This window comes from Xyrauchen texanus, chromosome 29 (genome assembly GCF_025860055.1).
Source record: "Xyrauchen texanus isolate HMW12.3.18 chromosome 29, RBS_HiC_50CHRs, whole genome shotgun sequence".
NCBI lineage: Eukaryota > Metazoa > Chordata > Actinopteri > Cypriniformes > Catostomidae > Xyrauchen > Xyrauchen texanus.
In genome coordinates, this window is record NC_068304.1 from 9253177 (window position 1) to 9266624 (window position 13448).

Here is a 13448-nt window from a genome sequence, read left to right on the forward strand (position 1 = left end):
AATCACTATGCCACCATGAGGACTTAGAACACATTGGGAAACGGGCATTCCAAATTGGGGAGAAAAGGGGAGAAAAAAATAATAATAAAAGGAAAAAAAGTGCAATTATAATAATTGAAAAAAATTAAATAAGACATTAGCAGTGCAGATTTCTGTGTCTTTTAACTTTCAACTCACCACTTGTACTTATCACTCAATTTTCATATTTTTTTTTATTTTTTATTTTTTCAGGAAAATCAGAATTTCCACTTCATCAGAGGAGAGGACAATTTGTGGACAATTACAACGTGTGCTTGTTTATAGCGGACACTACAGAACTGCTGAAATGCATTCTTGTAGGAACTTTATAATGGGGCTAAAGCATGCTAAGCAGATGCTTAAATTCTGCATTCTTGACGACTGAGTATGGTTGCATATCTGCAGCAATAAATACGCCTATGGTGTTCGTTATTGCTTTAGCTCTGTCTGAGCTTGCAGGAGGAGGCTGCTTAAATGCTGTGGCGAGACTAACTTGCACAGGTTGTTTATGATTGGCTCCCGTATGCTCAAAAGACACATGTGAATGATGTCACCGCAAATTAGTCATCATGTTAGATGTCCTTTGTGAGAAACACTCAACTTCAGTGAAACAGAGCCAACACACAGCCTTTGTCCTGTCCATTACTCATGCCCAGTATTACTGTAGTTTCCCGTGAAACCCTAATGCTCCCAAAAAACTGATTTCAGAAGCAGCGGTGGGTTTTCAATCTCTGGCTTATTTAAGTTTGACATGTTTATGTTTTAGTTCCATCACAGTTGGTAAAAATAGCAAGCTAGCTAGTATAAACTTCATATGCATTTATCTGATATGCAGTTTCTTGTGTAAAATCTGGTGCTTTGTTCTGTATAGATTTGGTTCCATGCTCTGAGGTATATACCATATAAATCCAGGCGATACAGTATGATAGAGCAGATTACTGCTCTGATCTCACTCTGTTTACCTTATGTCAACTATATTGTCATCGCACAGACTTACAACAGAAAAGGAGAAAAAAGAAAAAGAGAGAAAGAAACTTCTGTGTGGACCAAATTATTTTCCCCAAGACCCAATCTATTCACCACATAATTAAAGTGTGAAGCAGGTGCCGCACTTCTGTTGATTATTCACTGAAGGATTGCTGCTCTTTAAAGAGATTCCAGTTCAATTTTTCATCCACATGGGCTAATGTCACCTGAGTAAGCAATACATATTTATCTCATAACTAAGATTCAAAAGGACTTTCCAATGAAAGGTAAACATTATAAACCACACTAGTTCAAGCTTAAGGTCTTCTTTTAGGATTTCGGAGTCTATAAGAAGTTGAGGCTGTCAGCAAACCAGGGAGACATAAAACTGTTGTACAAGACTTACTGTCTCATGATCAGTGTTGCCAACTATTTTCAATGGAAAGTAGCTAAAGCCTGCTCGAAAAGTAGCTAAATGTCGCCAGATGACGTCATGCGTCATTAGCATATTAAAGACGTCATCGCGTCGTATTTGCATTCTGCCTAATTTGTCGGTACTGTAGCCTACTTCAGTTTATAATAACGGTTATCTCCCCTAAACCGTGCTCATACTGTTTTTATATAAGTATATAGCCGAATGTCCAGTAAAACGGTTCTCAATTACATATTTTCTGTTAGACATCGGAACGGAACTTAGCTAACGTTACATGTTTATGAGTTTGAAGAAGGTTTATTGTTGTGTTTGGATAAGTAAAATGTATAGAGTCTGTAAATATACGATCTGAAGTCGGAGAGTTCAGAAACCGAACCGGAATGAACTAAAACTCTGATTAGTAGTGAATATAAGCGCATGCCAAGAAAAAACGGTCAAATTAAATGTTTTGAATTAAAACAAAGGAGAAGGCAGCTGCTATGTGATCACTGATTGGTTCCTGCTAACACAGCGTGCACATGCGCAGCTCATTCATGTCTATGTCCGCTGGCGTGCAGTCAACGGAATGTGCTGCTCCTCTCAGCCGCTCACTAAACAGAGCAGACGCAGCGGGGAAGTAAGACCTCACGCTTGCAGTACTGGCGATATTTGGAATTTGGAAAGTTGCTAAGGTTTGTCCAAAAAGTCGCTAGATTTGTCGCTAGTCGCTTTTTTAAAAAATGTCGCTAAAGGGGTCTGAAAAGTCGCTAAAAATAGCGACAAAGTCGCTAAGTTGGCAACAATGCTCATGATGGAGTTTTCAAACTGGCAACACTCTTAACTTCAGAATGAAAGCCCATGACGACAGAATAGAGGCTGGCTACATGTTGGAAAGAATGCAGTATGTAATACTGTGCACAGAATGTGAATGTTCTGTATGCATGGAACACATGAATGACCTAATACATAAGCAATAGTGTCCAGTGTACAAGCAGATCATATTAAATGCATACTGTATCCAAAAAGGAAATGCGGTTGACTGAATGAGCCTGAAGTTATATCAGAATTTGCTATTTTTGATCTCTTTCTTGACTCATTATATGACCGGATTGACCGAAGATGAGCCTTTTCACATACTGTAAAATCAGATTAAAAATGCAAATTTTATTTCAAATATGCCTAATTAGACATGAAGTATAATAGGTAATATAACAACAAAATAGTACACTAGTGTTTGAAACACTTATCATTGCTTATAATTTAATTTTCTTTAAATTCTCAGTACATAGAAACATGCACAGCTATGTTTGGGATGTAATACTGAATACTGCATTGCATGTACTGTGTATACTGCCTAATATATTTGTTATTATTATAATTTTTTAATATTAAGTTAAACCGTAATTCATTATACAACAATAAACATTTCAAACAGAGGGGTCATGTAAGGGAGTGGATTTTGAGATGTTTATTTATTTGAGTTTTTTTGAACGTCTGAAAACTTGTTTCATTGATCATTCAAAATTAGTTTCTTTTATAATTAAATAGATTTTTTTTATGTTTTTTTGTTGTTGTTTTTGTCGAAACCCTGTGGCAGAAAGGTTTACTTGCATGTTTAAATCTAGTAAGTCTGTCAGATCGAGCACCTAAGGGAAAGTGTGGATTATGTTAATAAAAGCTAATTAATTACACTAACTTGAAGGTTATAATGATTCTAAGGGCTCTGGACAGGCAGGGAGCATAGCAGAACTTAGAGTCTTTTCCTGCATGATTCTGTGATAAATTGTCACTTCACACTGGTTAGCTAAAATGAAGACTGCTCTTACTTGAATATATATGATGATCTAGTGTGTGAGATCCCCCTTCGTTCAGTGGTTTATCCCAAAAGCCTTTTTCAGTGCTAAATGCGCCTACCACCTGTACAGCGTGGCGCATCCTTTTGCTGACGCTTAATATGCATGGCTAAACAGTGCGCCGCAGATCTTAAAAACTGAATTAAAGCGTGCATTTTCTATTTTGAAACACTATGGAGAATGACAAACATCTCATAAGGCCAGACAGAACCAACATTTTGAACATTGCTGATGAAAAAAATAGAAAACATAGTGTGTGCCATTTCTGTAGTAGCAGACTTGAAAGAAATGGTATGGATTCATATCAAAACTATAAAAGGGGAATTAAAAAATTACATCAAGTGCCCTCATCATTTAATCACCCCACAAGATTTTAGAAGATTATCTCAGCTCTGTAGGTCCATACAATACAAGTGAATGGTGGTCAGAACTATGAAGTTCAGGTTTAATACATGTCTTCTGAAAAGATATGATAGATGTGGGTGAGAAAATATCAATATCTAAATCATTTTAAACTGTAAATCTTTACCTTTGACCAGCCTCGACCAGTAGGTGGCGAAATGCATGAAGAATTTGAATCGTCCAAAAACAAAAGAAAGTGGAAGTGAAAGTGGAGATTTGTTGAAAAATGGACCCACAGTGCTGAGATATTTTTGAAAAATCTTAATTTGTGTTCTGCAGATGAAAGAAAGTCATACACACCTGGGATATCATGAGGGTGAGTAAATGATGAGAGAATTAGAATTTTTGGATGAACTATTCCTTTCATAATGATGAAGAATTTTTTCATGAAGAAAAAACAATCTTTGTATTGGTTGCGATAAGATACAGCAGGTGGCCCAGATTGCAAAGTTGTCATGGGCCCACAAATCCAAATGACACCCCTGTCTGAGTCTGATTAGAGTCAGCCGCCTATGAGTAATATAAGAGTTGAGAGTCATTTTAATTTTTAATGTAACGCCAGCACCCCACACATTCATCAAGGTCAAAAACCAACAACGCCTCCTCTACACTTTGAGCGGCGGTGATAAAATTGAGAGTAATATCCTGTTTACATCCCAGTGATCCCAAATTATTTGCAATTACTTTCCATTTTAAAGTCATCTACTTGTATTAATGTGGATGAAACCTCCTACAAGCAATTCAGGCAAATGAAAGACAAATTAACCTCAAAGTCGTTCTATGACTACGAGTTCTAAAATAAATTCTGCTCTGTTCTTCCCATTCCACACATATCAAATTCAAATAACTGTTAATCCTCCAAGCAAACATTTAATAGTTCTTGCTCATAACCATAAGGTGTTCCCATAACTCTATGAGTCTAGATCTGTGCAAATATTTTTGGTCATGACCTCGGCAACAATTATAAAATGTTAACAACTAATTGCTTGAGTATCGTACTGTATATTATGTGATGATTTCTTCTGATTTTAATAGTCTAGATGGTCTACATGGCTTCAGTAGACATGGATTAAACCTTTTGAGTAGTATAGATTTCTTTTAAACTGCCAGATTAAAACTTTTGGGTCTCATTGATAATTTACAGTATGGACAAAACATAACCACATATATCCTTTAAAATATCTTTGTGTTCTGCAGAAGAAAAAAAAAGTAATATGAGTCTGCGATGGCATGAGGTTCAGTAAATTATGAGGGCATTTCAATGGCAAATTCTTAAATGTTTTATTTTTTTACATGTGGTTACATCCTTGAAAAAAATCCATGGATATGAGTAGGAAACAGCTCAGACATCCTCTGTCCCATTTTAGGATGACTAAGTGGAGATATGAGACTTCCCTCATACTGCCTGTGTCTGCATGAGATAATTGTTTCAGTGTGATTTCAGTAAATTTGAGCCCTGATGCTGATGCTCTGCTGGAAATGAAGTACATAGACCAGTTGGAAAGGGATAGGTAAATACTCAAAGCCGGTAAATTCCCAATATGGAACAGGAAGTCTAGTAACCAGTTGATGCAAGATGCAAATTATTCTGGAAAAGTCACTTTATGTCATTCAACAGGATTGTGCTGGAGGGAACTAACAGCACTGGATTTAGATGACAGAATAGAGGGCTATGCCACACAGTAAGTGATATGCACAAAGTCAATGGGCATGGCCATAAAGTTTTTATATTTTTGTGCTAGCACGTGCTAAGTGAGTTTGGATAAATCGCCTGTGAATGCGCAAATGGGCAGGATCAAGTGAAAGTTAATTATGAGGTTCTTCTCCATTATTGGACTGTCTGCATCCTATAATATAGTCTATTCCCTCAAGCACCAGCAATACAAACAAAGACAGCACATTTTTAAGAAGTTGTTAGTATAAATGGTCTGTATGCAATGAATTAGAGGAGTCTTTTGTGCATTAACAGTGTCCTTTTTGAATGCCAGGCATAGTTATATGACAGTGACAAGCTCCTTTTATACACATGGAAAATGTGGTTCAGGGTTTGGATATCTGTTAAATTACTGCATATGTAAGTATTATTAGTAATTTGCATCTACTGACAAATCATATCTATTATTAAAAGGGATTGTATTGGCACACATTTCACTTCTACTGGTGAGATTTGATTTTGAAAAATGTTAATAATTTATTGAAACACAAAAACATAAAACCAAACATACAGGATTTCTAAATTCAAATTACACTTCAAACAGAATTAAAATATAATCAAAAAAATAAAGTGAAAAAAATCATACCAAATCAAAATATTTTACCTTTTCAAATGTCTTTCACCATCTTTTGCAGTACATAAATACACTTTATCTAAACATAATAATAATAAAAAATTATTGAACCATGATAATTTAACACAAATCTCATAATTGTTTGTTTAGTAAAATGGTTACAGCTGTGATTGTCAGGGAAATAACGTGATGTTCCACTATATTTCTTTTTGATAGTTTTTTGACATTAACTTTATTACCACCAAACTGCAAATGTAGGAACTGATCTTAGAATTTGCACTGTAAACAGACATGCTTTGAAACGTCTTTGTGAAATGACCTGTTTTTACGCGTAATTTTAGGTTCCCTTTCAAGGAAATATCAAAGTTGCGTAATGACAACATCAGCAACATGTGTGACAGCAATTGTGACTACATCAGTGAGTCACATGGTCTGAAGCCTGTATACAATCATGGCAACTTATTGGCTGATGGCGCTTAAGCGATGCCCATAGGGAGCCATGTCACAGAACCTATACTGTATATGTGGCTGATTTGTTGCCATCTCATAAGATTTTCTTTCTTCAGTGCATGATTTGTGTCAGCCTGTGTTTGTTACTAACAATTTATGTTCAAGTGAGGATTTTTTAAATATTCTCCCTTTTGAGTGGCAACAAAGTATGTCTTTTAGGAAGTGCTTAACTACATATACACGGTTCATCGTCAGCGAGGATTCCCATGACATGCGTGTGATCTGTTTTCACCACACGGAGGCCACGTTGGAGGGCTCAGACTGCCCGCCGTTCATTCTGGCCACCTATCTGCCAGTGCCTTGAGGCAGCTTGATGCCTGGGAGGCTGGTGTGAACAACTGGGATGCTGGTGCAGACAATGAGGAGGAAGGTGAGCAGCAGGCCGACCGTCGCCTCTCTCTGTCCCTCTCCCCTGACTTGGCAAAGCATTCTCCCATGAAATTCGCACACAGGCATTTGTGTCCCATTCCCGAGGCCCGCGCTGTGGACGAAGACATAATTTCATTGGCAGCGTCGGATTCCGAGGATTTTTACCAGCGGCCAGGCTGAGGCCTTGCCTCCTAGCAGATGGGATTCCAGTCCCTCAGCAACCTATAAGAAGTTGCTTGAAATGATCATATGTGTGGTAGAAAGCTGCACCTGGAATGGCCAGATGAAACGCAGTCGGAGCGTAAATCCATTTTGGACTACTGATTTTAGCGGCCCAGCATGCGACCACATCTCACAGGCCGCTTCCCTATTCTCTGGACCACTATCGTGGCATATCGAGGTCCTGGGATCAGCTGTACTCAGCCATAATTACAAATCAATCTACTTCCGAGTTTGCATATGTATCATGCCGTGGAGCATGGATACTGCAGTGAGCATCGTGGTGGCAGAATGTCATTTGTAGCTCTTACTCACTGATATTCACAACAAGGACAGATACTTTTTTTAATGCCCCTGTGTTGCAGTCTGGTCTGTTTGGTGACACAGTCCAAACGGTTGCAGAGAAGTTCTGATGAAACATCAAACCGTCACATTCCAGCAGATGCTTCCATATTGTGAAAGAGAGAAGCCTGCTATGCCTCCGGTGTGTTCATGTTCAGCATCATCTTAACTTCTCACCAGGGAGTCACAAATGTCACCGGGAACAAGTTTTGCACCCCCTGTGAAGGCATTAGAGGTTGGCTCGGTTCCTTTCAAATGGCCGGCCTGTCACCAGAAGCGAGCCTGACGAGCTTGCGATGAAACAAAGGGTGAGCCCACATTCAGCGGAAAACTGGGCCGTTCAGATTTATCCATTCCCTTCAGTCAATCTCGGTATGATTTCGCCATTGCAGACGCTTTGAACACCCGACAAACATATTTTGTCTACCTCTGCAATGTGGACCTTTCCGTCCTGTCCGTGTCCCTTTTTGGGATATATTTGTGGTGTTATAGTCGCTCTCGGCTGCTCTGTTCGAGCCTTTAATGTCAGTAACTGATACATTTCTAAAATGGCCCTGTTATTAGCATCAGCATTGTTTAAGAGGGTTTGTAATGTGCATGCCCTGTCGATCAATCCTTTGTTTATGGAATTTGCACCAAGTTTAACTAAGGTTGTACTGCAACCTCATTTGGACTATTTGCCTTAAGTCATATCTACGTGTTTTTGCTCAAAGTTTGCTAAATTGCAGTCGTTTTCTCCTCTGCCATTTGAGTCGGATGAGCATAAAAGGCTTCATGTGTTATGCCCAGTGTGGGCTCTGCGGGTTAATGTTGACCATACTAGCCATTTGGAATAAGTTAGAGCAGTTGTTTGATTTGGAGGCCGCAACAGTGGTGTTTCGGTGTCCAAGCAGAAACAGTCTCATTGGATTGTGGATGCAATCTCGAGTGCTTATGAGGCGCGTGGTTTGCCTCCGCCTCTGGGTATTCAAGTCCATTTTATGAGAAACATGGCATCCTCATGGGCCTTGGCTAGCGGTGCACCCTTGGAAGACATTTGTATGGTGGCAGGATGGTTGCCGCATACTTTTGTTAGATTTTATAATTTGGATGAGAGTTTGTCTCTTGCTTCCTAAGTTTTCTCTGTTGAATCAGGAGTACGTTTTGAGATTTCTGTTTCTTTAGCTCGCTTGTGCACCACTGTAAGCTTAGAGGGTTGGCAGCTACTGTTCGCATGGCGTGATGATATCTCGTCCCAATTGTGTCATTAAGCAACATTTATGTTTCCTTGAAAGGGAATGTCTCGGTTATGAACATAACCTAACCTAGGTTCCCCGAAAGTGAACAAGACGTTGCGTAGCAGACCAAACTCTCTAGTTGCAGCATAGGCTCATGCCAATTGCAGAAAATCTGGCAAGATGGCACCAAAGCAGCTGTCTATATAGGTTCTGTGACAAGGTCGTTGCTTAAGCAACATCAACCAATAAATTGGCATGATTGTATGCAGGCTTCAGAACACGTGACTCACTGACATAGTCCCAACTGAGTCATTACGCAGCATCTCATTCCCTTTCAGGGAACCAAGGTTATGGTCATAACTGAGACGGTTTCCAGCATTATTTCGTCATGCAACAAAGTTTTAAGACTGGCTATAACTTAATACAGTAAAAAGGTCAGTTGGTGATTTTATCTCTCTAAAATGCATTTTAATAAGCATAATGTTTATGTATTTTGGCTATACTTTTGAGACAGAACAGTTTTGAAACAGTTTCAAGTGACAAGTTTAAACAAATTTTTGTGGTAATCAACATTATGCCAAAAATGCGGTCAATTGAGCTCAATTTGTATTGAACCTGAAATATTCCCTTAATATTTGCTTTATTAAATGTTTACTACTGTGTTAACTAAAAATAACATATACAAACTTATGCTTACAAACTCAATATTATAAACTTTTATTTGAAGCAAAAATATTTGGAAACCTGAAAATATGAAGGGACAAGATTATGTACTTAGAATGTTTTATTCTTGTTATACATTTATCCAGTGATTTATAGTCTGTTTAAAATGTAGTGACATTGGGGGGGGCTTGGTAGCTCAGCAAGCATTGACGCTAAATACCACCCCTGGAGTCGTGAGTTAGTATCCAGGCAAGCTGAGTGACTCCAGACAGTTCTCCTAAAGCAACCAAATTGGCCCGGTTGCTAGGGAGGGTAGAGTCACATGGGATAACCTTCTGGTGGTCGCTATAATGTGGTTCTAGCTCTCGGTTGATAATAAGGTGAGTTGTGCATGGAGACCACGGAGAATAGCATGGGCCTCCACACACACTACATATCCGCAGTAATGTACTCAAGCGACGTGATAAAATGCGTGGATTGACGGTCTCAGATGCGGAGGCAACTGAGATTCATCCTCTGCCACCCGATTGAGGCAAGTTACTATATATATAGATAGTAATACTAATAATAGTAATGACAGACAGGAAATCAATCACACTTTACTGTTTAGAGTCACAAAGTAATAAAATAATGGCTTGTGATTATCAGATAATGTGCTGAAAAGAACCGGACTGAACTCAGCACAAAATAACTGCCAATGCTATCCACCAAACTGAAATATGTCAGCTGAGGGAAGGGGTGGAAAGAGATAAGGACTGAGCCGAAATTGTGTCAGGCCAGGATTTATTTTGCACATAGTCAAGCTGTTGGTGCTGACGCTCTCTCTCTGCTATCATGCTGTAAACAGCAATGGTCACACTCACATCTGTATAGTGCGAAAATAACCTCTGCCTGTTCATAATCACACATCTGGAGATGGTCCAACATGTTTTAGGAAGATATGACAGTGAAGTTGCCAAACACAGTGGAATATAGATCAGACCGGTTTATTTTGGATAAAGCTTAATAGTGTTTCTTCAACTCTGGGCACTTTTGGCCCTATGAACTACATTAAATGGATAGTTAAACAAAAATAAAAATACCTTTACTCACCCTAATGTTATCCAAAATCGGTATGACTTTCTATCTAGCGTAGAAAACAAAAAAGTTGAAGTTTTGCATAATTTTTTTTCACAATGAAAGTACTGTAAAGGAGAACCAGGCTCCAAATAAATATAGGTACCTCATTCATCTGGTGCACATGGCATAATGGAACGGTCAATAAAGAGACCCGTTTGAATGCAACACTGAAAACAAATAAGTTTACTTTACCCAACTGACTGACTAAGATCCTTCCCTCAATTGAATTGAGTAATGGAGTGGTGGTGGTGTAGTGGTCTAAAGCACATACACCAACTGGTAATCAGAAGATCGCTAGTTCGATCCCCACAGCCACCACCATTGTATCCTTGAGCAAGGCACTTAACTCTAGGTTGCTCCGGGGGGATTGTCCCTGTAATAAGGGCTCTGTAAGTCGCTTTGGATAAAAGCGTCTGCCAAATGCATAAATGTAAATGTAATGGCATCTCCAAAAACTATGTAACGTTGCTGGCAAAGAAAGTCTGATGAAGACGATGAAGTTAGAACCCAGGTTCAGTTTATTTACATAAGTGAAATCCAACAACCGTAAATCCAAAAGTGAAACATAACAAACTTAACTTGCCCAATCCAACAATGTTACACTTTGTTACAATGAACTCGACAATGGACAATGGCAAACATGAGGGTTAAATACTAGGACTTGGGAGAACACATGACAATGATAACCAATAAACACTTAGGACTCAAACAAGATAATAAGACTGCTAACATCCTAATGAAACAATGAACCAATGGGGACAAGACACAAGAACATTTGAAACACATGACAAGATCACATGATAAGGAAACAGGAACAAACATGGCATGGAACTAATTTAAAGACATGAACAAAAACACATACAATCCTGACACTTAACTTGGTGTTCATATAGAATGAATGAACTATTTATGTTGAAGTAACAAGATGCAAGTAGAGATAACTCAGATTAGTTATTAAAATATTGTTGTTTAAACAATTATAATTTCAGCTGAATTGACTAAAATTTAAATCATACCATAAAACAGCTCAAATATGGAAGATATTAACTGATTCTAGGTCAATCATTAAATAAACGTAATTCTCCACCGAAATGCATATAAACGCCGCAATTGATGCAATGTGTGTCCGGTCATGCCACAAGAGAAGGTAACCATGTTGGATCAGATGCAAAAATGTCTGATAGGAGATTGTGCTTGTCGATGACTTGGCATAATTTGGCCAATCCTTGGGTACCGGAACTCTCTGAAACATCAAAACGACTTCCCGTGTGACCTTGTTGGTTTTTGGTTATAGTACTTTTATGACCCTTTTTAGTTGTTTTTGGAGCTTAACAACCTCAGTCCCTATTCACTTCCATTGTATTGAAAAGTGCAACACAGACATTCTACTAAACTTCTCTTGTTGAGTTACATAGAAAAAAAAAGTAGGCCATTGGATTTGGAACAATAAGTGTGAATACATGATGACAGAATTTTTGGATGAAGTATGCATTTAAGTGGGACAAGTTCGCTGACGCTATTGTTTTTTAGTTTTTTTTGTAACAGTCATTGTTGTTGAGGCAGCAAGAGAGAGAGAGAGAACTGGATGAGGTTACTCTGGGTCTCTATGAGCATAAAAGTGTTCTAAAAATGTCCACCAGATCACAAGCCTTTCATCTGATAGCACTCGTTCAGTTGCCCTGTCTGCTGCCCTCTCTTCCCATTCTCTTTGTCTCCTGCATCCGACTTAATTTAACCTGCAATTACAGCTGTAGAAAGGCACACAGACTGATAAGCAATTGCAGAAATAAAAGTGGAACTTTTATACTGAGAAAAAAAGCTTAGATGAGAAAGAATTTCCAAGCTAGTCCAGGGTGGTTTATGCTTGTTAGTGCTGGTATAGTGTTAGTTTAGCTGAAGTCACGAAGATCACCAGCAACATCTGGCTAGTAGAGCTCTGGTTGACCAGCATGGTATTTCTTGTGAAGCTGGCTGACAAATTTTAGAAGTGCCACTGAAGTGTCCAAATACATTTTGTGACGACTGTTGTTTTTTTCAAAAGAGTAAAGAAAGCTTGACAGAGAAGAGAGAGAGAGAGAGAGAGAGAGAGAGAGAGAGAGAGAGAGAGAGAGAGAGAGAGAGAGAGAGAGAGGGAGAGTACATACCTGGTGAATGAGGAGGGGGTGCACACATTAGCACCACTCCCTGGCCTTCCCTTACTGAAACAGCTCCTCTCATCCGACCACTGAATACTCCGAGATCTGCACACACATACAGGCCTGGTGTTAGCAGTGACAGAGTGACATACAGCGGCAAAGAGGCAGCTGTTAACCTGTAGATTAAGGGTCATAGATTGCATCCGAGCAGCTGAAAGTCAGATAAGCGCTCGCAGGTCGGACTGATTTAGTATCCATCATCTGAGCTGTGACCCCTGCATGAGAGTGAACTTGTACCCACACTACACCCAAACTCTGTTGTTTAAATCTCACTTCATGTCTTCCTGCAGACATGATGGCCTAGTGGTAATTAATACAGGTAACCTTGCTGGAAGCCTTCAATCTTATGAATGCATCTAAAATACCAAAGAGAGGTAGAAAATAATTTTATGTCACTAAGAGCCAAGAATCATAGATGGTCATTAGAGTTTCAAGCCATGTCTGAGGAGGACAGACTGTGGTTGTTATATTTTTTAAAAATGTCATTTGAATTGGAACGCAATAGTGAAGGCTTCTCATACCGCTACTCTTGAAATCACACTTCGATCAGAAGTTCAGGTGGTGGGATTCGACAGATGGAGCTACTGCAGTTAATCTATTGAAGCAAATTATATTTTCATATATCAGCACAATTAACCAGGTCAAACTCTGAGAACAACACCATTTCATTGGTGAACTGCCCAATGTTCATCAATATTTGAGGGATGTTGTGTTAACATAGCATCACAGATGCAATTATTCATTTAGCCTTTCAACAACACCATCACCCAATTGAAAATGTGGTCTCTTAGAGATTTCCCTCTCAGGAGATCTCAGATATGTTTCATTAATTGATCAACTTTGTGATATAAAATGATCCCCTTAACATTCTCTAA

At 38.8% G+C, this 13448-nt stretch overlaps 1 protein-coding gene across 1 annotated transcript in view; it reads right to left on the reverse strand.

Annotated features, from left to right (window-relative positions):
- Positions 1-13448, reverse strand: part of cntn5 (contactin 5) — a 411731-nt gene that overhangs the window by 118784 nt on the left and 279499 nt on the right. Inside the window, exon 6 of the mRNA XM_052097793.1 lies at positions 12523-12618. Within this exon, the coding sequence (XP_051953753.1) occupies positions 12523-12618 (96 nt within the window). The remainder of the gene's footprint in view (positions 1-12522; positions 12619-13448) is intronic.